This window comes from Larimichthys crocea, chromosome III (genome assembly GCF_000972845.2).
Source record: "Larimichthys crocea isolate SSNF chromosome III, L_crocea_2.0, whole genome shotgun sequence".
Lineage (NCBI taxonomy): Eukaryota > Metazoa > Chordata > Actinopteri > Sciaenidae > Larimichthys > Larimichthys crocea.
Genome location: NC_040013.1, coordinates 5,901,937 through 5,926,306, shown reverse-complemented (window position 1 = coordinate 5,926,306; position 24,370 = coordinate 5,901,937). Strand labels below are relative to the sequence as shown.

The window sequence follows — 24,370 nt, the reverse complement described above, 5'->3', positions numbered from 1 at the left end:
TGTGTGTTTCTAAAATTAGCCTTCGCTGTGTGGAGGTAAACCACAGAAATAATGTCATATCCTTACTTGTCTTACTGTTGGGGAGGATGCATGCAGCAAAACTGATCCCTTCATCAGTTTGCTTAAAGGAAGGACCTGCAGGAACGAATGAGAGGAGGTAAACTGAAGGACATGAACATAGACGCAGAGCAAAGTTTAAGATAAAATGACATTGCACAAAAGTCTTTAATACTTCATGTTACTGTGTTCATAATGCTTCAGTTTATCTATTGAATGAAAAAGAATGTTGGAGGACAACTAAGTCATTCCTACCACTCTTTCGAACTGATTCACCCTGACAAAATTCCTGCTTTGCTCCTCTGTAGATAGGCAAAGTGTCTCAGTCACCTTGAAAGTAATGCAAGGTTACAACAGATATTTTGTGACAGACTTTACTTGAGACATGCCCGTACAGTATGTATGATGTAGTGTTTAAGAGCTATCAATAAGAAGTGGAGATGCTGGGGATTGAACCCAGGACCTCATACATGCGAAGCACACGCTCTCCCACTGAGCTACATCCCCTTTGGTGACGGAACTGTATTATAATTAAAACCTCATTTAAAAGAGGCGAGGCAGTCTTCAGACTGTGTGCAGGAATGTGCAGTGAGAAACAGGAGTTGGACGTATTTGCAAGAGCAGCAGTATGTTATAGTTGTTACTCACATTGGATACAGTGCAATGTGGTGAAATGTTTTTTTCTTGAACATTGTGTATGGCAAAGTATGCAGTGACACAAGGTGTTTAAGGATGAGAACTCCCCTGTAGGTAAGCAGTGGAGATGCTGGGGATGGAACCCAAGAACTCATAGATGTACATGAACATACACTGAGCTACATCTCCTCAGAAGCTCTCATCCAACCATCATTTTTGAAATTTCATGCTGTTCTGTTGATTCTGACATGAATGGATGTTGAAACAAAAACAATATGTTTTGCAGATACTGTATATCAGCAGAGCAAAGGATGCTGTAGTTAGAGAAACTTATTTTAAATAAGGTCTTACACACTGTGTAGTGTAGATTTATGGGCAATGCCATTATAACAAACCTGTACACTCGTTGTGGCAGTATAGGGCATAGGTGTAGGTTGTAATTGGGTCTGTGTTTTAGAGCAGATAGAAACCCTAACCCTTAGATGTATGGTAAGAGGTGGAGATGCTGGGGATTGAACCCAGGACCTCATACATGCGAAGCATGCGCTCTCCCACTGAGCTACATCCCCTGTTTTTCCAGAATCTCCACTTTGTCTTCACTTTACTGTGCAAGGTTGTCAAACTCCTCTAGTTATTCTAACCACTAACAAATAAGCAGTGACATATGACAGATTTGCTTATCAAATTGATGATCTTCAAACCCTCGGCTGGCAGGTTATCATTTCTGACATGAATGATTTTTTAAGGAAGCTAACATGTCATGTAATGACACTGTTTTCATCCACTGCCAATGTAGCAATTGGCTCACATTTGGTCATTTCTTTCTTGATTTATGTGTATGTTCCACGGGTAAAAAGGCTACATAGTTAAATTGTTTTCCCTTTCATCAACACTGGGTGTTTTATTTTGAAAATTGACTGGATTCTCCATGCCGTTTCTGTATCTGACTTCCTGCCAGCTCAATCTGCTCTGCACTGCTTGATACGGCTTCCGTCAAAAACACACATATTCCCCACTTCTGAAACTCGATTCTGGTGCAATCACAAGCATTGTCTAGGATAGCCGCATTGCAGCCATGCCTGGTGGAATCAATCACCTATGAGGCAGTGCAGAGCCTTTGTAAGCTTGAATATCATGTAGTATTTAATCACCCAGAGGGGTCTCAGTGTTTGGAAGTATGAGAACTCCACTGTAGATAAGACATGGAGATGCTTGGCAAAGGGTGAGCTCTAACCTTGAACTACCTCCTCCTTAAAACAAATGTGATGTGAAATATGATAGATTCACTCATTCAATTGCTCATGTTTGACTCTGTGAAATATATTTCTGTTTGTTCAGCTTTCCTGGCAAGAATAGCTAAATCCATCTAATGGTTATGAAGTATAATATGATGGATTCAGTGATTTAGCATCTTATTATCCACCATGTGAAATCTTATATCATTCACATCTAGTGGCAGGCTAACATGTCTGGCTATCTTGAGTAACCTGAACAAAAATACACACATTCATGGGTCATTTGGGTGGAATGAAACTAATCAAATGTTTTAACTTGAGGCTTGATCCAAATCTCAAGGCTTACCTGGGCTCGGTACAACAGTTCAGACCCACTGCCTGAATCTCTTCCATCTCCACCCTTAATAAAACAGCAGAATCCATTGTTGGGGGATTAGTGGAATCGGTCTTGGGCTGTTTGTTCCATTTCCTCCTCAGTAGAGGTAAAGGGATGGGGAGGGGGTAAATCAGTTGGCAACCTGCCAGCTGCGATACGAACATGAAATAGTGAATATCACACAGGGTGGGGATTGACCCCACGCTTGCCTTGTAATCTGTTTTGAGTCAGACATTCTGGGTGAAATGCTCACACTCGATTGTACAATAGCTTGACTGATACGTTTGGATGCTGGGAGGGAGGGGAAATGTGCGCGCAGATGCAGCAAGGAGAGGTGGTAAGTGTGATGGGAAATGAGGACATGGGGGCTAGAGAGTTTTAAGGGTGAAGAGAGAGAGAGAGAGACAGAGAGAGAGAGAGAGGGAGACAGAAAATCAAAGTGCGCTATATCTTGGGTTTAATTAGGGAAGTGAAAGCTGTTAACTAAATTAATGTTTCTGTGTGTGTGTCCGTGTGTGTGAGTGCACGTGGCCCCTCTGCTCCTCAGGGAAGAGGCCTTTTGTGACCTCCTCTGTCTCCCTCACACACTCTCTCTCTCTCTCTCACACACACACACACACACACACACACACACACATACTTCCACGGGCTGTTACTGATTAAGTGGGAGAACAGAATTAAAATCCACGACTGCACGCAGCACATAGATCAGTCACACATGTTCTGATTTCATTTATTTAACTCCAAGACTTCACAACAAACAATAATTTCATTTTTTTTCTGCCACTGCCCCCCTGTTTGCCCCGATGTCCAAGGACAAGGTCAATGTCACATGAGTGCATGTGTGTGTGTGTGTGTGTGTGTTTGCCTGGCCTAAAGCTGATTGCTGATTTCAAGCCATACAATTACATTTGCTGGAGGTGGTGGCTCATCTGTCTCTCTCCATCTCTTTTACTCTGTCTGATTTTCTTTTCTGTCATCCTCTTCACCCGTAACAACCTCCCCCAAGCTCAACCAGTGGTCCCCAACCATTAGTCACACTCACAGACACACACACACATGCACAAATACACACATATAAAACCTTTGGCCTTAACCCAGTGTCACATACATGTGCACACGGTGTTTGCAAACATGCACACACATCTTGTACAACATCTTGACACATTTACAGACTTGTGACAGCGCAAACAGACACACACACATTAACCAAAGGAGTGCAGGGTCACGGATTGCAGCTTCCTTACATCAGGGTCTGAATATTAATGTTGGGGGGGCGCAGATAAGCAGCCGTGGCAATCCCTTTAAGGCCATACTCCTCTGTGGTTGGTGCTTCTGTTTAATTTATGCCCATTTATGCAAATTTTGTTTCAATTTAAACCAGTGTGTGTGTGTGTGGAATAGTTTGAAGGCTTCAATCAAACTGACTGCATCTGTGCATGTCGCTTTGTCTTTGTGTCTACCAATCCTCATTTGCAGCCCATGTTTTTCAATGCATTATGCCAAATCTTTTTTAGGACTTGCATCACCTGTCCAGAAGGGGGCAGCAGTTGGGTTCAGCTCAAAATACTTTTTTGCTCAACACAGTCTAAAGCTTGAAGGAAAGTGTCAACGCCGTCCTTATTTGCTTTATCCCTGATGCACTGCGTCCAGCCTAAACAGTAAGTGACCCAGACGTGGATGAGGACCTCCACAATGACATTGATGAATATGTTAGCCACCTAAAAGTCACGGGTGAAGGCGCAGTGGGGTTTTCAAAAGTGCCCTCATCTCCAACAGCCGCTACAACTGCCGCTGATGAAGACATCCATTGTGATTCTGAGTGATGTTTAGTCGTTCAAAAGTCATTGGCCGCGTAAAGATGAGACACGCACAGTGTGAGCTTAATCAGGCTCGATTAGAGACGGCGCCGCTCACTTCTTTTGCTCCATTTGGCTTTTCTTTATCAACGATCCCTCACCTCTGACCCCTGTCCTCCTCCTCCTTCCCCCCTCTTACAAAATCCTTTAATCCAGGCTCCTCTGTGACCCCTCCCTTTTGTTAAGGAGTTGGGGTACATGTCTGCACCCCCGCCCCGTGAAATCGGCTGGCCAGCACTGCCAGCCGTTCGTGCTCTCCTCAAAAGAGAGAGGGGGTGGGATATTGTTGCAAATGGCTGCAGCACAATTGATATTAAAATTTACAACACAGGCTCTAGCAATTTCTTAACTATTACGGCTGCAGTTTGTAGCGTTTCAAATAACTGTGTCGCACTGAATGAGATTTTTGAGGGACTGAAGAAGTAAATGTCAAAAGAAATTAACAGCACGTGGCATAGAACAACCTCTCTGTGGATTATTAGTGTGTTTAAGGCCTCCAGACCATGACTACTGTTTAATCTTAGATGCTCCGCCCCTTCATGATGTCAGATGATTGACAGGTGGATTAAGGAAATCAGACCTTAAAAAGAGCAGAGGGAACATTTATAATTAAATGGATTTTTTGAATGGAAGTTCAAACAAATATCACAGTTGAAAACTTTTCATTCATAATCTAGATGGATGGACAAAAAAAATTAAAAATAAAATTAAGTTTTGAGTTTCTTAATGGATTTCAACAGTATTCACAGGAAGGATGATTCAGCTGAGTCTCTGGAGATTTGGTGGCTCATATTATCTATTACAACCTCACTGATAGTAGATTTCTGATACCCAAAACCATTTTTAATAAAGAATAAAGGTGTGTGACTTACATTTAACACAGTATAGCTAAAAAATGACTAATACTGAATGCCTAATATGACTAACATACTATTCCTCTGGAAAATGAGATATACTCGGTAATCTAATTTGTACACACCTGTCTCAGATAAGCTCATCTCAGTTTAAATTGAGTGAAAATTGCATTTTAGGACTGTGATGACAGGTTTAACTTGAACCACTTCAGGCTTGGATGACAGGAGCAGGGCAGACATGATAGGATAATAGTGTAGTGGTCAGAAAAGTGTAATTACTCTCTGACCCCACACATGAAATGAATTCATAATCCAAAAGAAAAACACCTCCACTTCCCTCGAAGGTTCGGTGTTAATCACTTGTAGAGTTTCTGAAGAACGAGATAGGTCTGCACCTGTCGGCTGTGACGTCATCCTCTTACCTGTTGTATGGCCCTCGCGCTGCCTTTTCCGGAGGGCGGGGCGCGCGAGACGGTTGGTTTATACACACAGGCAGCGCTCGAGCTTCAGAGCAGCACATCCACGAGCCGGTCACCAGCTTCCATATCCCCGTGCACCCTGTGCCAGCGCTCGAGCTCCGGCGACACAACGCGCGCTCGGGATTTTTTTATTTTCCTCACGGACCCAAACGTGATTTTTATTGATATAAATCATTTTAAAGTGAAGACGAGCGGAGGTTTTGATTTGTAGCAGCGGGACAGGCTCGGTGACACCGGGGCACAGAGCGAGGCTTCAGCCTGGTCTAAGCCAGGACACCGGACATTATTCCTGCACCAGAGGACGGTACTTTGGATTACTTTGACGCGCAGTTTGTGACTGGAATACACCACGAATATAACTGTAGTATTTAATCTGCAGGTTCTCAGCATGTCGCTTTCTTGTAGTGGATAACACAAGCCCTCATATTTACGCTGAGCGGATGCGTGGACTTCTGCGCGCTTTGTGCAGATTGTAGCTGCGAGGAGAGCAGAAACCTGTAGCAGAATAACAGAATAAAATATTAAAGGAAGCATTTATTTCATTTAGAATAACACCCCCCAACTTATTCATCATTGTCTTGGACCAAGCCCTGCACCTTTTTGAACTCAGAGAAACCTGTGAAGCCCGGATCAGGACTATGGTGCGTCGCAGCTGAAACCACGATTCGGGACTTTTGGGTGTTGAAATCAGATCGGACGGACCTCCAACTCACTCCTGGACCAGGGCAGGAGCCGAATCATGATGCTTCCTGGCGGTGCGATGTTGATCCTGCTCTCGATGCTATGCCTGCTCTGGGGGGCTTCCTGGGCAGCGACTCTGGGCGGACTGGGAGGTGAGTGTAAGCGGGAAGGAAAACAAAAAGTCAGGAGAAGAAATATTGGTGATCATCCAAAGGGAAATTATCTGTTTTCTTTCATTTGATACGCTCTTTGATGCATTTCTGTTATAGTATATATAAAGGCTGGGTAGCTGCTGCTGCTGATGATGATGTCAGCCATCAAAACAATAACATGTGCGAGGCTGGAGCAACATCTCCAACTAGTTTGCATTGTTTCCTCATAAAACATATGCAGACCTGAAAGATGATCACTCCAAAGCACACTTGATAACTTTGGTCGTGCTTGGCGCAAATCACAATGTGACCCAAAGTTGAACCTGCTTTTGTGTGTCCATTAACCTCTGCTCCGCGCTGCTGTTTTACGCACTCGGGGCGCGGTGCCAACGAGCTCCCTTCTGTATTTATTGTAGCTTGATAAATGGTGATGCTGACGAAGCAAGCAGGTGCCAGACTTGTCTGCTTCATGCCAACAACAAGTGCACAGATTGGACAGAAACACCGGGCTGCTGCTTCATTCAGACACGTAGCAGCTTTCAAACTTAAAGGGACAGTTCGGTCAAATGCGTCTCTCCCACTGATGATTGATGCATGTGGGGACTTTGTCTTTTCATTTGCTCTGATCCAGAGGAGGCAGAGGTCAGGATCAGTCTCCAGTAAGCTGGCAGTGATTCAGCATCTTGCTCAGGGACACATCAGCCGAGTAGATGCAGGCAGGGAGCTTGAAAAGCTTCAGCTCCAAAATGACCCCAAAACATCCCTTAGTGTTCTTGAACAGTGTGGCTGTGTGAATCACATTCACAGCTATAATTCAAAAATGATAACTGAGCGGTGAAAGAGAAGCAGACGCAGATCAGGGTGGCTATAGGAGTGAATGGAAGACTAGCCCGGCTCCCTAACAAGCTCCCCCTTTGTGCTGGGGCTGACGGGGTCAGCAGCACAGACTCACCAGCCTTCCTGTTTTCTGAAAACTGGCTGACAGCTAAAATGGAAAACATAAAATGAGAGGAGACATCCATCACAACAAAATAATAAGAAGCTTATGGGGCAATAGTCACACAGAGCTTTTTGTGACTCTTTGGAGATGGCCTTGCTGCCTCTGTGAGTGTGTCTATATGTCTGCATTTGTCTATGTTTTGAATGCATGTTTGTTTCTTTGCAGGGGTAATAACTCTATCTAGACTGTCTCTCTGTTTAACCTTATTGTTTTTTCCTAGTGTTTTTCTTATTTCATTCCCTTTTCATTATTTGTTCCTGGTCCTTTCTCTCTCTCTACCATGTGATGGTGTTTACACCCAGATGCAGTGAGGAGGAAAAGACTTAGAGCTTGCGTCACCGTGTGTCCATTGACCATTCGCCTGTACTCCAGCCACCTGACTGTATTAACGGGCTTTGCTCCACTGCTGCACTCTGCAGCAGCGCTCATTGTGCTTTAACCCTTTTGTATCTCCAATTTATGACCGGCCTACATCTAAATTCTTACTTCAGACAAGAGTCGCTGCTTGCTTTGGAGTCTTGCTCACTCGCTGAATGAATGCGGTGTCTGTAAGTTAGCCCGCTCTTTCTCTTTCTGTGTCATTATGCAACTGTGGCCTGTGGCACACTGGCCCCAAGACAAATACAGTTGGAGCAAGTGCCAACAAATAGCAACGAGAGAGTGATAGAGGGATGCATCAATGCATCAGTGTTTTGTGTTTCTGGCAGCATCATTGTCTGTCTTTGACAACATTTTCTGCAGTTAAATCAGATGTTGCTGAGTGTTAAAAGTAAAGTAGATGAAAGTAGTTGCCATCCTCTCCAGGGTGTGTGTGTGTGCATGCTTCCGTGTTTCTTTGCATGTGTGTTATGATAACCGAGGAGAGACTCTTATATAAGACAGTGTATGTTGTTATGAGCAACTGGTCAGGTGATGTGTGTGTGTGTCTGTTTGTGTGTGTCAGGCTTGGTTTGCACTGCCTTCAGATACGGTTCTGTTAAAAACACATGAAAGCATGTAACGTAGATACTGTCTGATGTGTGGTCCCTACAGGATTTACAGCTAGCGCCACCAACAGGCGAATCTGGCTCAACACATTAGTTCACGGCAGCCTCAGCTTGATACAAAGTGAAGAATTTCTCTCTCCTTTTTTCAATAAGTGTATTTTCTGGTGTGTGACAGTGAACCTACACTGGTTTTATTTCAGGATCTGTTTATTTTACAGTCAGTTAGGTCCATATTATCCATCTGTGTGCCATCATAAAGATGTTATTCCTCACTGCCTCATTGCAGTTATGATACGTGTGTCTGTCGTGCTTGTGAGATGTAATATTAAATGATAGGACGGCTAATTAGGCTGATGTGGAATTGTTCCTACTCTCTGGTTAAGTGTTTGGGGGTAAAGTCATAAAACTGTTCGGCTGAAATGACCCGCAACATAATGAAGTTACCATCAGTGTGTGGGCTTTTCATTTAAAGAAATCAGAAACAAGCCTATTTTAGTTAGTTTTTACAAACAGTTAATAAACACAAACCATATTCATAAAGTTCACATTTCAATCTAGATATTTTAATGAAGAAATCCTTAATGTTAACTTTACATTACACTTCTGTGTGTATGTCTGTTATGACTGGATCAGAGAGTGCTCCTCTGCCAGCTCCAGTCAGTTTCACTGGTCTTCCAGCCGTTCTAATGCCCCTCACATGAAACTCATTAGGGTGTCGGCACATAAGGGAGGGTCTGGCTCCCAGCGGTGCATCGACTGCATGGATCAGCGTCCATTTACAGTGAGGGAGAGAGGAGCTGTGTATAATTCGATTAGGTTGGTTGGTCGGAAACTATGCAGGTACATCAGCATTATAAGGCCACCCAGTGTCCATCCACTGTACCACCTGCTTGGTTGGCAGCATCAGTTTCCCTGCCTGCTCACCAAAACTATACTTTTTCTTTGTTTGTAGTCAACAGGAGCTCAACAGAATCTCTATTCAAACATTTCTCACTCCAGTAGCTTTCAGTGATAGAAGATTTATTACTCACTTGGCTAGCAGTGAACTATGTGTGTGGGTGGATGGATGGGAGACCCTTATAACAAGAACTAATCACAGCGGGCTGGAAAATACCGTTAGTGCCTTGATTTCATACTGTTGTGCGGTGGGTGGGGCTGGAGGCTGTTGTCTGATCTCGTCTGTGCTTCTAGTGAATTTTACTTGCTATTACTTGCCAGATAAAACTGTTTATTCAAGCTTAACACTAAGTGAAACTTGGGAATCAAGGAATCTTCCAAATGATGGGAAATGACGAGTGTGAAAAGTGCAACCGCTGCCAGCAAATTTTGGCCGTCAACCTCAAATGAAATGAATTTTCCCAGTTGCTTCTCTGCCCGTTCTCCCTTTGTCTTGAGGTGTAAAAGCGCTTTAGCACTTAAAGGGGTTTGTGTATTTAATATTTATTCGACAGCTCTGGCGGTATAAGCAGTCTTTCAAATAGTTGGGACAGGCATTGGAGTTCAAATTTCAAAAAAGAATAGATTTCAGATGAAGAGTGGATCAGGATTTCCCTCGACAGATAGTTGGCTCAGATGTTAAGCCCGAAGCATCTTGTCTTGTGATCAATTTCGTAAGCAGTAAACAATGGCCACATTGTTTATTTCATAAAAATGAATAAATGTTTCATGGAGGAGGTCTTCAAGTGATCATTAGAGTTCTACCTCCAACTCGAACGATCATTTCACGTTTATACAGTGACTATTCATTATACTTCATGTTTATTTTGAATTTTACACTGTCATCCTCCTGAAACAGGCTTTTGTTTTTTTACATGATGCGTGTGACGCACAATGTTGTCTTCATGATGACACTCCATGTGGTGATATGGGGCTTTTATGCTGCTGTTGGGAAATCTGGTCAAAGATATTCATTGTTTTGGAGGGATCATGATGTGCGAAATTCTCATCACTGCATATTTTCATGTCACAGAAATGCCTTGGGATTAGGCCAGGAAGAGTGTAACCGCTGAACTGTCTGAAGTGGGCTTTGCCTGTGAGAATACATGTGGACTTCAGTAGATTATGTGTTTTGGGTTGAGGTTGCATTGTTCTTGCCCAACAGGGAATAAAAAGTGGTTTTCCAAAGAAAGGAGAACAGCCTTTCCTCTTTATCATCCCTGCATCCTATTCTCTCTCTCTCTGTTTCGTCTTTTCTAGTCTTCATCTCTCTCTGTCTACGCATGGTTGATGGGGCCCAGTGGACTTGAGTGGTACCATGGGAATGGAGAGAGGCATCACACATGCTCTTAGCACTTCTTTTAGTGTTGTCTGATAAGCTTTAGTGGCTAACTTGAGTGCATAACGGAAAGCTGCGGCATTTTAAAACCTGCTGTCTTATCTAAATATCGCATTGGCTTTCTCAGAAATACCCCATGTGGTTGAAATGTTTCCATCATAGCTTGTCTAGTCAGTTCCTCAAAACTTTATCAGCATCACTCTCTGTTGCTGCTGTACCTATTTATTTTCCGTCTCCGGTGTTCATTCTTTTAATTCGCCTGTTTATCTTTTCTGTTATCTTCCCAATCCCCCCCTTTTCTCCTTTTTCTCTGGCGCTAAGCTCAGAGAAAACAAAACTGAGCTAAGACTAAAGCTAAATCTCAAACTAAGCCAAAGCCTCTCACAAATACAACGCAATGGGCCGGTGTTAGCGTTTTTTTTTTAACCAAAAATGTGTTGCATGCTAAGGAGGAAAAAGGAGGAAGTGACTGAAAGAATGATGAGAGGAGTAAATTCTCAACTGTCATCGACCCACAGAAAATATTCTCTCACTCGTTACATTCGTCAGCAGAGTTCATTAGCTTCTCATACGTTGTGCTTATAATGCACTCTCTATGAAGCCCAGACATTCTCTCTCATTCTGAGAATTACATTAGCGTTGTACACGTACATAGTTGTCAATGCATTCTCCCACGTTGTTTGCAAATGGTCGGCCCACACAGGCACTCCTGTGACTGGGGCTTGTCAGCGTAAAGGTCAAGCCGAGTCAGATGTCAAAGGCCACACACACTCACACACACACAGTCGACGCAAGCAGATTCCCCTTCGTCGCATTCCCAGGAGGATGTAATGATTGAGATTCTTGGTGGCTTTTTTTGCCCAGTCCTAGTTCTGCGTCTCTTGCGCTGATACGTCTACCCCCGCCTCGTGTGATCACCGTGGACATCTTAAACACAAGGCACTCGAAGGTCGTGACATGGTTGACTGATGTTGTAGGTGGTTTTCTGGAATTCTCCTTCATGCATTCATTCCTCCTTCCTGCCTTTTTCTCACTCCCTCATTCATAAAAATCTCGCTAGATGTGCAAAAGCACTGTGAGGATGATTGCAGTGCTCAAGCATATATCATCAACTCATTTCTGCCCTCATCTCCTTCCCCTCCAGCTCTCTCTGTTGCGTGAAAATCCCATCTGATAGAAAGCAGGTTGAAACCAATTATAATAATAACAGTTTTCTGAATTTGGACACAGAAGGTACACTTAAGCTGAAGGGTTCTATTTTTTTTCTCCCCCCTGTTATATTTAATTTCAAGTTAAAGTGGAGACTTTCTAATATTTTAATCAAACCAGGACAATCCCTGAGGCATTATGAATTAAAAACGTAATTTAATGCGATGAAAGCCAGACTAAGTTTGAGAACAGTGTCCTGTTTGAGAGGTCACGCTGCAACACTGCTGACTGGGATCATCGTCAATCATATCAGTCAGTATTGATTTTATTATTCACTCAAGGAGACTCAAGGTGAATGAGAAGGGACCGACTAGTTGATGACTTTTGTACATGGTTGATTATTGATATTTGGGTGTAGGGACCCAAGAAAAAAGGGATGAAAAGCAGGAGAGCAAAGGATAAAATTAAAAGAAACCTGATAAGCTTTGAAAAAGGGGGCAGAGACAAATAGTGATTGATGAAAGAAGTGTAATTGATCTGTTTGGTCCAGGACAAAACCAACCAGACAGACAGGAGGTGATGGGCGTTGCAGGTATAAGACAAGGTCAGAGGTCACACAGGGTCACCTTGTTCACGTTGAGGGACTGACAGCATCCACTTGACCTGTTAGCTGTTTTCCAGGTCACACACACACATTGCAGTCACAATGAGAACCTCCTCAGAGAGTTGGTGGCTGTTTATCCAGACTGATTGGAAGTCAGGAATTGACAAAAATCATCAATCGATTGACCCGTCAGTCTGTCTGTGTGTCTGTCTGCTGTATTTCTGTGTATAGTGATGCGTAAGTGTGTCCATAATGAAAAGAGTGGAATGTGAAGACATGCTCCATCTGTATACCTCTAATAATTATGGAATTATGAGCATTTAATTAATATCTTTTTTAATGAAAGGAGTTGGCAGGTGATTTGTTTACATTAATGTGTGAGCTGCTCTTTGTACAGGACCCGTGTCAGCATAAAGACAAGGGGAGGAGTGTTGGGAGGGGGAGGAAGGAAACACACACATATACACACATGCACACACATCCACACACACACACACACATACTCTCTCATCTCCTGAAGTGAATATTATACTTCCTTTGGCTGTTTCCTCCCAGACACACACACACAAACAAGCACACACTTCATCTCTTGTTTTCGGTCATTGATCTCCAGCAGCCACAATCGAATAGAAAACTTCAGGTACTTTATGATGCTGTTGTCTCTGTGTTTGTGTCAGAAGAGGTTGCTTAGAAGCTGGACACTTCATCTTGTGGTGAATCTCCTCACACCAGCGCTGCACTGGCTGTACTGACTCTCAGTGACAGTCGGAAGTTGGAAGAATCCAAAGTGTGCAGACTGCTGAGTTTGAGTGCAGAGGAGATGTCTTGTAAATTCCAGTTTTACTACTTTCTTATAGCGGTGATACTTCTGCTTCCGTGCATAGTCTCCAAAAGTATTTGAGCAGTGAAGATGTACAGTGATGTGAGTGGAGCAAAGTATTGGAAAAAGTCCATTCTGTGATAAAGGTGAGGAAAATTGTTTTTACTTTACATTTCACTCGAATTCAGTAAACTTTCTTTTTCATGGATTTCCCATGGCTAATAACATACATTGGATACATGCTGTCCTTTACAAACTCAAAATGTATCTTAAAAATTCTTGTAATACTTAAAAAGCTATATGAGGACTCAATGTGGCCGTGGCCGACGCTGCAGAAACTGTTATTGGTCCGATTAGGCTGCTTGTGTGGGCTGCTCTCTGCTTTGAGTTGTTGATAGTGAATACATCGTTAAGGAAGTTGAAGAAAGGCTCGCTAATCTGCTGCCTTTCGGTAACCACAAACAACTCGCAAAGCCATCTGCACTTTGCAAACACGGCGATTGCATGGCAGTCTTCTCAAAATAGAAGTTACCTGCTCGTAACGCCAGTTACGTCAATTTATATCACACGGTAAATGAAAGAATGTAAACAAACCATACTGTGGCATAATTAAAGCAGGATCAGGCCTGATTGTGTATGATACATCCATCTGGTGTTGCGGTGGTGTCAAGTATGAACACGGCTTAACTCTGACACATTTAGATGCATGAAATTGTTTTTGCATCACCTCTGGTGGTCTAAAATTTAATGCGAGATTACCCAGCTGGGTAGAATGGGCAATTATCCATGGGGATCTCCTGAGATCCCAAAAGCTTGAGGCTTTGTGTGTTCTTGTCTTGCATCTCTTAAACCATAACATCAAAGGTTTTAAGGTGGTGGACTCTGCTTTATTTACCAACCTGGGCTCTGTTCCATATTCCTGAATTCATTTGTGTTTAATCAAGCAGATCTGGGACCAGGTAGTAGTTCAGCAACTGTACAAAAGTGAAAGAAATCTGAGCCCGGCAGCTTATATGTGCTTCGTGTACCTCCAGCAGTTTAACCTTGCAATGTCTGAATTCATTAACATGTCAAGCACAAGCTAGTACATGTAGCTTTGTTTATGATTATTATGATAATTCATATAAATAGCTTCCCCCACCCACCCATTTATGGATGTCTTATTAGGCAGGTAATAACAGAGTAAATGTATACGACACAAAGATAATTACACACACTCAGCTGCTCTGAAATTTCACCTCATTAGAACTGGACCATCAGGTTAAGCTGGCTTACAGTTGTAAACAAGACACACATCGGTCCAACCGGTTTCCAGAGAAAACAGAAGCGCGCCGTACGGTTTCTAGTGAATCTACAGTTCAGTGTAGCTGGGAAAACAAGCGTGTGTGCTCACACATATACACTCTGCAGGGTGTTTGGTGTGTCACGCAGAGCACGTTACCACTCCTGCTATGATCAAGGTAACACACCTGGTCATAAAGTCAGCACAGTGACTCCTGTCTGGAGCACACACACACACACACACACACACACACACACACACACACACACACACACACACACACACACACACACACACACACACACACACACACAGAGTCTTCAAAGAGAAGCTGAGTAATGGATCTTCTAAATAAAAAGGATAAAGCGATAAGTCTGTCTGAGGCTACTGTGTGTGTTTTGTGTGTGTGTGCGTGTGTGTGTATAATGAACCAAGATATCTATTTCCTCTCTGTATATAGTGCTCGCTCTCTCTCTTTGGCAGCCTACTAAATCTAACCACCTCTCTGCACTCCTCTCTCACTCTTTGTGTGTGTGTGTGTGTGTGTGTGTGTGTGTGTGTGTGTGTTTTGGCAGCCTTGGTTGGCACACAACCATGAGGCCCATTTCTTCCTTACAAACACACACACATACACACACTTACTCACACAAAGACAGCTTGACAGTAAGGGCTACCCTGCTGTTCCTACTTTGTGTTTATTGATTGTTAGTGTCTTCCGCTGCTGCAGAGAGTTTCTTTGGTAATATTTTGTGTGTGTTTCCGTGTGTGTGTGCTTTGGTTCTTTCCTCTCTCTCTCTATGTTGTCTGCATGACTTGTTGATCTCCTGTTCTCCTCTCTTAATTTTTCTCTTTTTTTAAAATTTGGTGTGTGTGCTTTTAAGGGAAGCACTGGGAGCCTTAATGGCAGGAAACAGGCCAGGGCAAAACACAAAGGAAAAACTGTCAGCAGTCCCTCTTACACACACACACACACACACACACACACACACACATGCCTACACTTGGAGATTTGCACATACACACACACATGATTCTTGTTCTTATTTATGCTTGCCTCTTGTTGTTTCAAGTTTAAAAATGCATGTTTTAAATATTGTTTAACCTGCACATGCTGCTAGTTTTGGGGTGTATGTCTTCATGTATATAAGTACATGTGTGTGTATGCATGTGTGTGTGGACAAACCCCTCATTAAACTCCTCCCTCTGTCTCCCTCTCTCTGCCGTCCCCTCTCTCTTTCCCTTACCGCCCCTTGGTCTCCGTCTTCTGCTCTCTTTATTGTGGTTTCTTTTAATTGGAGTCTGAGGTGGTAATTACAGGGAGGGAGGGAGTCTGGGAGAGGAGGAGGAAGGAGGCAGGAGGGGTGGGGCGAGAAGGAAGGAGGAAAGACGAGGAGGAGGAGGAGGAAAACAGCAGGGTTGTGATGAAAGAGCTGCAGATTTCTTTTGGTGCAGACAAATGAGTGGAGTTTATAATTTTTTTATTCACAAAGATGTGTTTTCATAATAGTTTGGATGGTCTCTTCCCAGGATCTCTAAGTTAGTGAGGCCCTATTGTACCACTGCACATTCTTTGTCAGTGAATTATAATGTATTCTGAATGTTTTACATTGTTTAGATTGTATAATCTGAGTTTCTTCTGGCCAAGTTCGAGGCCATCTGTGCTGTTGAAACTGGCTGCCGCACAGATTCACACAGACAGAAAAACACAGATGAGGTTCATCTCACTGAGGCCTGTCTGCTTTTCAAAATAAATGACTTTTCCCATCTTTTTTGTTTATTTCAATGTCTTTCTCTTATCCTGACCCTATGTTTGTCTTACTTGGTCATCCTCTCTGCAGAGAGATGACAAATCTTATCTTTCTGTTTGTCCATATTTCCCTTTGCAACCTACACGAGAAACTTTCATTTACAGTGTGTACAGTGTGTCTCTCTCTTGCTGTGTTTGTATAAGATGGTACAAATGTTGAAGACCTCAACATTTTGCTTTCCTGGAGGGAGTAACCTGTGTTGAATGAGATACAGTAGCTGCCCCTCCTCTCCTGCTGTCTGGCGCACAGACACACACACACACACACACATTGTTGAAAGCCAGCCGTGCTGTAAGGATACATTAATGCTGATCCACATTATCATAATTGAAGTGTCTGCCGAGCCTGTATGTGTATTTTGTGCGTGTGTGCGTCCAGAGGGAATACAGAAAAAGAGAGAGAGAGGGTCTTTAGAGCCAGACAGACACTATACTTTCATCTTTTAGCTCAACATTACAATGGAAGACAAACTGCCTAAAATGTGTGTGTGTGTGTGTGTAACATCACTAAAGCAGGCAAAACCTCCTGAAAGCTCTATCGCACTGATCTAGAAAGCATGTCGACATTACAAAGCACTACACAGGCCTTCATATACAGAGACAGTGGCATCACTATAAGAACTTTTGTTTGAACGGAGCGGATGAAAGCTAATCAACAATCATTAAGGAAATGACAGAAGACATAGTGCATGTTGGGTTCTTTGAATTAAGATAAATAGAATTCACTGTGAAGTACTGTATCTGTAGAAAACGTTTTCAGACATCATGTGACCTGTGAAGTCAGACACAATACACTGATCCCATTATGGATTAAAGTTAAAAGTTTCCAGTGTGACATCATACCACAGTATGAGAGTGTCCATTCAGATGACATCACTGCTTCCTATAAGAAATCCCATCAGTCTAAGTGCTTTTATATAACAGCACCCCTTGTCCCCATTGGACAGAATGATAATGAGATCCCCGCAGTCCAGATTAGATTAATATCTGCTGCCTGATATGTTACTAAGGCACTGAGGAAACATGTACTAATGTATGTGGATATACATGCATGTGGATATTGCTAGCACAAATTCCAGGACATTTATTGAAATGGATAAACCATTTTATCCTGTATGATGTAAGTGAAGTCAGTTAAACGCAAGTTCATACTTTGACTAAGTGATTTTTCCAAACGTGGTGATTTTTCAGCTAAACTGAAGGTTAAAGCATTTCCTTATGGATTGACAAAACTCTCATACTTACAGTAAGATAAATGACCATTTTAAACCAGATTATTTTAACAATGCATTGTCACAAGCCTGAAAGCAGACCTTTATTGACTAAATGATGATCACATAATTCAAAAAAACAACCACCAGATAAGCCTTAGATAAGAGTATGTCTTAGAGTGTACGTAGAGTGTGTTTGTATTTACTGAAATAACCTGTTTTCATTCCGTCACTGTTGAAATACTTCCTCAATCTGCCTGTACAGATGAATCATTCAACTGCAGCTTGATGCATGAATGCCTGCATCCATTTAAATTTAGTTCATGAAGGCCTTCAGTCACTGAACTAACAGGTATTGAATGGACAGCAATCTGTTAATGGGATTGTTTGTGTGTGTGTGTGTGTGTGTTTGTGTGTTGCTGCGTTGAGCCTGGCTATTGCACTAATAGGGAATTGAAAGAAAGAGCTTAATGCATTAGAGACACTAAGAGGTGATGTGGACTTATCCCACTCAAACATATGGGTCAAACTGTGCATGTGTGTGTGTGTGTGTGTCTTAAGAGGGAATAAGCTTGTAGTTTGCACCCTCATGTGATTTACTTTGATAATGAGTTCATTTAAGGCTTGCATGTGTTTGTGTGTGTGTACTTTGATGATATTACGCACACGGTGGGCCGCTACTTTAAGAACCACTGACAGAGTGTTTATGTTCTCCTTATGATTGTCTGAGTGTGTCCATGTGTGTTAGAATAGCTAACGGTCTTAACCAGATGACCCAGTTACACACGTTAGAAAACACACAGAAGGCAGAGCTGTTGGTGTTGCCTCTAAGTTTCAGTGTTGATGAATGATTAACAGTATTAATAGCTTATTCATGGAGCCCAGGGAGCTGTTATGTACCTACCTGTGCAAATAATCTCCCCAACCACAACAATGGGCACACCATGTGTGCTGTATGTAAGGCAAAGCACTACTAAGTCGTGTTTCAACAGGCCAAGTGACTTGATGAAGATTTACAAAAGGATGTAAATCAGTGGTTCCAAACCCTTTTCTTTAAGGGACTCTGTTTCTATCATTGACTCGACGACTCCTCTTATATTATAGTCAATACAAAACAGTTTAGAATGATTGATAAACTGTACAGTTTACCCAAGTAGTGATTGCAGGACGTTTGTGTGAAACCAGAAATTTTAATGAATTTAATTCAGATTATATTAATTTATTTTGTATTTATTATAAAAATCTAAATTTCAATTCATTTAATTTCCCTCCCCCTGATGTTTGACAATTTTTGGGTTGTTTTAACTGCCCACTTTTCTCAAGGCTCTGATTTCACTGAAATTAATAAAATGCTGACATGCAGGCCTGCTGTATATTATAAAAACAAAAAACAAACAAACAGTTAAAGTCCTTAAAATCAAGAGAGTCTTGTGACCTGTCATGAAACTTTTGACGATACTTCGTGTGGGCCAGAACCCTCATGTTGGGAACCAGTGAAAGCAGCTTTACAGAAGTATACAGAGGAAAACTGCTATATTTTAAAGCCTAATAAGTCACTAAATGTGCTCACAAGAGAAAAAAGTTATTGGTTGTGAAAATCTTTATTGGCTCACATGTGAGAATGTCATTCTTTTTCTCTCACAGTCTGCCTGTCAGTACCAAGCACTCTGGGAAACATTTGCATATATCTTTTCCTGCATGCAGGTCTTTTTCCTCCAATCATTTGGTTGCATTCATACAGTAAAGTTCCTGTGTGTGCTTTCTAGCATACGGGTGTCTGTTTATGGTATTAAGCACAATGCACCGTCAGGTGCCTCCAGCCCTTCCCATGAGTCGTTTATGCACAAACGCACTCACAGAACACTCACATACACATACAGTACATACCGTCAGTGGTGGTGATGACAGTTGAAGGTGAAAAGTGGGGCATAGAAAGTGCTCCACTCATTTAGTTTTAAAGGCACAGTTCCATTAATAACCTCTATAAAAGTCATTTATGACACTATTTATAGTGGAAAGGGTTAGGGAGAAGAGGTTAACATGCCTGAAGGTTAACCAAGAATGGAATTAACAAATTATCATTCGAGGTGGTGCATGTTACAAAGTGATCGGGTGAACAGAGAGCAAAGTGCATTCTTTTCAAATCTAAAGTATTAAAGTTAGTCTGACTGACTCGTCTTGTTTACCTCTTCCGTTTCTTTACATATGTTTTTGTATTCCATGTCACGTTCAACATTGGTAGTTTATTTTACACTCTGGCTGCTTTGCATTGAGAATGTGCAGTCAATTTGCATGTCACCATTGTTGTCAAGCACATTGTATTGCTTGTAGATGTAAAACTCCATGAAAACGCTGCAAAATAAAAAAAATCAAGTCTAAGTTTTTTAAGATGGAAAGAACTGCAGTGGTTAGTTGTTGTTGGATTGAGGACAAATTCACCTTTGCTTCGCTTTCTGCCTCATTGCTGTTTCAGATAGATGCTTCGGTTGTACTTCTCTACTTTCACAAGAGCCATACATGCTACCGTAGTGCATGAAGAGTCCTTTTGAAGGATACATGAATGAGCTCTTTGAGGTGTGTATGTGTTCACGCATGATGTGTAATGTTTTATACTGTACACACACTATAATGCATGTTCATGTGTTCTTTCTTGCAGTGTTTTTGTTCCTTTGCTTATCTGTGTGTGTGTGTGTGTGTGTGTGTGTGTGTGTGTGTGTGTGTTAGTTGAAGCCTTGTCAGCAGGCCAACCCAACCATTGTGAAGCAGTCACTGCCTTGCAGCTATCAGCCAACCTGATAAAGATGTAAAATAACATGCACCGCTAATGTTATGAAAATAACTTGCTAGACCAAAGAGGAAGCTGTCGGCCCAAGCAATATAGAAGCTTAATTTCAGACACAACTGAAACTTAAATCTGAAGACACTTCCCTATAGAAGCATACAGTCCAGTGTATATACATTTGTTGTAAAAACATGTCACTGTTTGCTGAGATACAGTTTAAAGAAGTGTGTCACATTTAGGAGGACTTATTGGCAGAAATGGAATATAAAATTCATATCTATGTTTTCATTGGTGTGTAATTACCTGATAATAAGAGTTGTTGTTGCTATTGTTACATTAGAATAAGCCTTTGAAATCTCCAGAGGCAGTAGGCCCACTTCCATGGACCCCACCATGTTGATCCACCATGTTTCTACAGTAGCCCAGGACAGACAAACCTCTAGATCAGGTGTTTTACATTTTTCACGGCCACCGTTGTTTCTTCTCCATGCAAGGTGAAGGTGAGGTGCCTTCAGTTGGTAGCAATCTGTGGCTTCACTGTTTGGTGCCATTAAAAACTACACACTGGACCTTTAAGTGCTGATATATATTGTTTTGTAGTTTTTCCCAGTCACTGACACACACACACACACACACATACAAAAGTCGATCAGCAGGTTGAGGTGCAGCTAAAATCCATCACACGGACAAAGCTTTCCTTGTTAGGTCAACCATACACACACACACACACACACACACACACACACACACACACACGCACACACACACCGATCTTAGTATTTGCCAGGAATGAGCTAAGGGCCATTAATCTTGCTTTCCTTTGAGCAAACTGACCAAATTCACCCGCACACACACACTATATACACACTCACAAGCGCGCACACACACACACACACAGGGCACACAAGCTGGCAGGCACAAGAAATAAACAGTCTAAAGCTTTTCTTTCTGTTTTGAGAGAGTATTTTAGAATCCCTCCATCTTGTTTTTCACTTGTAAATTAACACCGTCTCTCATTTGTCTCATTTCCCTTCACGGTCTTTCTGAAGGGAGGATCGGTATACAGTAGCTCCTCCCTCCAGGTGTGTTTTCACATACAGGTGCAACCACATGCGTGTGTGTTGTAGACCCAGACAGGGTGGTGCACCCAAATTCCTCTGGTTTTGTTTTGGGTCACTTATCTTTTAAATGTGAGTGTTTGATCATATGTACGCGTTTGTGTATTACATAAGACAAACACCAAAACAAGTCAGACCTGCCATGATGAAGTTTGCGTGGTGAACAGGGATTTTATACTGTGGAGCCACTGCAGTGAACAAGAGGATTTGAAGCCTTTCAGTGATTATAAAGGCGGTGGGGTGCAGAAGATTAAAATAGCCATTTCCCTCACTGCACGTATACACACATTTAACCACACACTACTGTTTGTTGTTTTTTTTACTTATTAAAGCTATTCATTAGAGCCCGACTGCCATGGCTGATATTAGTTGTTTGGCCGACAAGTAACAAATTGGTCATATGTTGGAATTTTATGCCTCGGAATACAATGGGAGAATTAATCACTGTAGAAGAAAGTGTATATATCATTTAGTAGTATGATGGTGCCATTAAAAAGATAAGGTGAGGTGTTTCCAGGATTAGAGAGTGAGAATGGATAAGGGGGAGGTCAGGTAGACAGGAGAGGTGAAAATGAGAAGGAAGAGTCTGTTTTTAGTGATGTACATCTGTGGTTGCGTTCATGGAAAGAGGGGTCGGGATTGGAGGAAAAATTGTAAAGAGAGAGACATAGAGAGGCTAAAAAGACATTTTCTCATCTCCATCATCGGGTCAAAGTGAAAGTAGGTGGTAAGAGAGGAGAAAGATGAGAACTAAGGGCAGGAAGTCAAGACGAGCTGTCATGTCCTGTAGACCGATGGCAGCCTGAGAGGAGGGGAGATGAAAAGAGTTTTTCTTTTCCTCCTCTATCTGTCTTTCCCTCCCTCGCTCTCTTGCTGTGTGACCCGCTCTCTCTCCCTTTGGGTTTAATCAAGCAGACACTTGGTCTGACCCGTTCCAGGGGGGGGATTTATCACCAGCGGGCATTAATCTGTGTGACAGGGGCTTATTGGATGAGAGCGACCACCCCTGCTGGCTTACACAGTGGATGGAGCCGCCGCTGACAGAGAGGTGGCTGAGGGGAAAGTCACACTAAAGGGAGGGCAGAAGAAAGACTTAACTTTAAGGGGAAAAAAATGTATTTTCCTCAGAGGAAGACATGGAGGTGACAGCAAGAAAACAGGGGGAGAATTCATTTTGATTAAAGTTAACAGCAGAGATCTGCTGTCTTTGTTTGGAGAGTCAACATCAATTAGATGTGCAGTGGAAGCTGGTTCTGTCCATGTCAATATCATTACTGTGCACTGCTCTGCGTGTGTGTGTGTGAGGCATGTGCTTAGTGCACATCCTTTTTATGCATTGCATTTAGCTGTGTGTTTCTGCTCCCCGTCCGACACACTGTCCTCACACATGAATGACTGATCTTTAGTGCTGATTACGTAATGACATAGCAGCTCTGCAGAGTTTTTGTTGCAGCACAGAGTCTCCTCAGGCTAAGAGAGGATGTAACGAGACTCATCCTTTCAATACTTTATAAAGTCTTGGTTGCAGTCACCCAGCTGCAGTTTGGTGAGCTCCTCTCACTCATCTGGATTTATGGGTTGTAGTTAGTTGCTGCGGAAAGGGAGCCGAAGGGAACGTAAATCTTCTGTGTTGTGATGCTGCACTGTGCTGACTCACTCTTCTGTGTGCCAGCGAAGCGGTACACAACCATCGGGCCAATCGGATGAAGATCTTTGGCACCACAGTGATATGCAAAAAAAAAAAAGGTTAATGAGCGGTGCAACATGCTGGATGAGCGCAGCTACAGAGGCAACATGCTCTGCTGCATGCTTATATTTCAACAAACAACAAAATGTTCTTATATTTATGTTAAAAATGTCGTTATCTGATTGTTTAAACATTTCGCTTATGTTCTCTGCAGTTTTATAGAAAAAAGTGTATAGAAAAGAGTGTTATCTCAAGGGCTAACCAATAGGACAAACAACATTCCTCTGAGGACAGGAGGGACGTTCACCCTTCAGTTTTTCTTTTATAAGATTTCTTTTTAATTTACTAAACAAAAGCTCTCCTGTTTTCTTAATCTAGCTGCTATAATTCAAAACGAAAGTTGCAAAAATGCTGATAAGCTCATCTTGTTATCTTTTATCCTCACTCTGACAGCGGTAAGATTTATAAGCGGCAGGGAATGCTTTGTAGACTTTTTTTTTTTTTTGCTCATAAATCAAAAAATTTTATCTAATAATTTCACGCAGAAGAGATTGCCATATTTTTTACTTCCCAAAGTGCTGTTTGCAGCATTCTTCTCAGGCTGTGTACGGCTCCAAAAAAGCTGCAGCAATCTGAAGATACATCCTGGTGTGTATGAGGATGTAGTGCGTTTACATTGGCAAAGTCACTAATGCTCTAAACAGTTGGTATGCAAAGTAAAAAAACCCTGATCTTTGAGCGCACTGATGATGATTCACCCGCAACGCAGCGCGCGATGGACAGCATGAAACTAGGACAGAGCGACCGATTGAAATCAGTGAAACTAAATATGCAACCAATACATCAATACATTGATCAAATAAATCACTAATCTCATCCTTGTGGTGATGAGCTTATTTATGAGGGTGATGCACTCAAAAAGGAGGTCACATCCAACTTCCGAATGTGTGGCAGTCAGCGGGCAGTTGGGAGGAAACACATGGAGGATGTTGCCACTGTAGAAGTTGCATTCCAGGAAAAGACTCAGACTAATGCAATTACCGTACAGTGTAGTACGCCTGTATCACCGCAGCCATAAACTGCCTGTCTCCCTCCCTCTCTCTCTGTCTCTCTTCCTCATCTTGTTTCTGGGCACTGCAACAAGCTGGCAGGTTGTGGCTGATGACTGACCTCTCTAGCTGACCCTTTTTTTTTTTTTTTTAGTGTTTCGCAACACACAGACACACATTCACACACATGAATCAGTTGAAGAGCAGGTCCTGCAGGTGTGTGTGTGTGTGTGATTGGCAGGAAGGAGTGAGGGGGTGGATAGTACCTGGG

At 42.4% G+C, this 24,370-nt stretch overlaps 1 protein-coding gene and 2 non-coding genes across 3 annotated transcripts in view; 1 reads left to right on the top strand and 2 right to left on the bottom strand.

The window, feature by feature from the left end:
• Positions 1-492: 492 nt before the first annotated feature.
• trnaa-cgc (transfer RNA alanine (anticodon CGC)) lies at positions 493-564 on the bottom strand. The gene has a single exon. It is a non-coding gene; the product is annotated as a tRNA-Ala (tRNA).
• A 626-nt stretch (positions 565-1,190) lies between these two features.
• On the bottom strand, positions 1,191-1,262 carry trnaa-cgc (transfer RNA alanine (anticodon CGC)). Its single transcript has one exon. It is a non-coding gene; the product is annotated as a tRNA-Ala (tRNA).
• A 4,240-nt stretch (positions 1,263-5,502) lies between these two features.
• sema4f (sema domain, immunoglobulin domain (Ig), transmembrane domain (TM) and short cytoplasmic domain, (semaphorin) 4F) overlaps positions 5,503-24,370 on the top strand; it is a 50,264-nt gene continuing 31,396 nt past the window's right edge. The window contains exon 1 of the mRNA XM_010729893.3: positions 5,503-6,329. Within this exon, the coding sequence (XP_010728195.2) occupies positions 6,236-6,329 (94 nt within the window). The 5' untranslated portion in view covers positions 5,503-6,235. The remainder of the gene's footprint in view (positions 6,330-24,370) is intronic.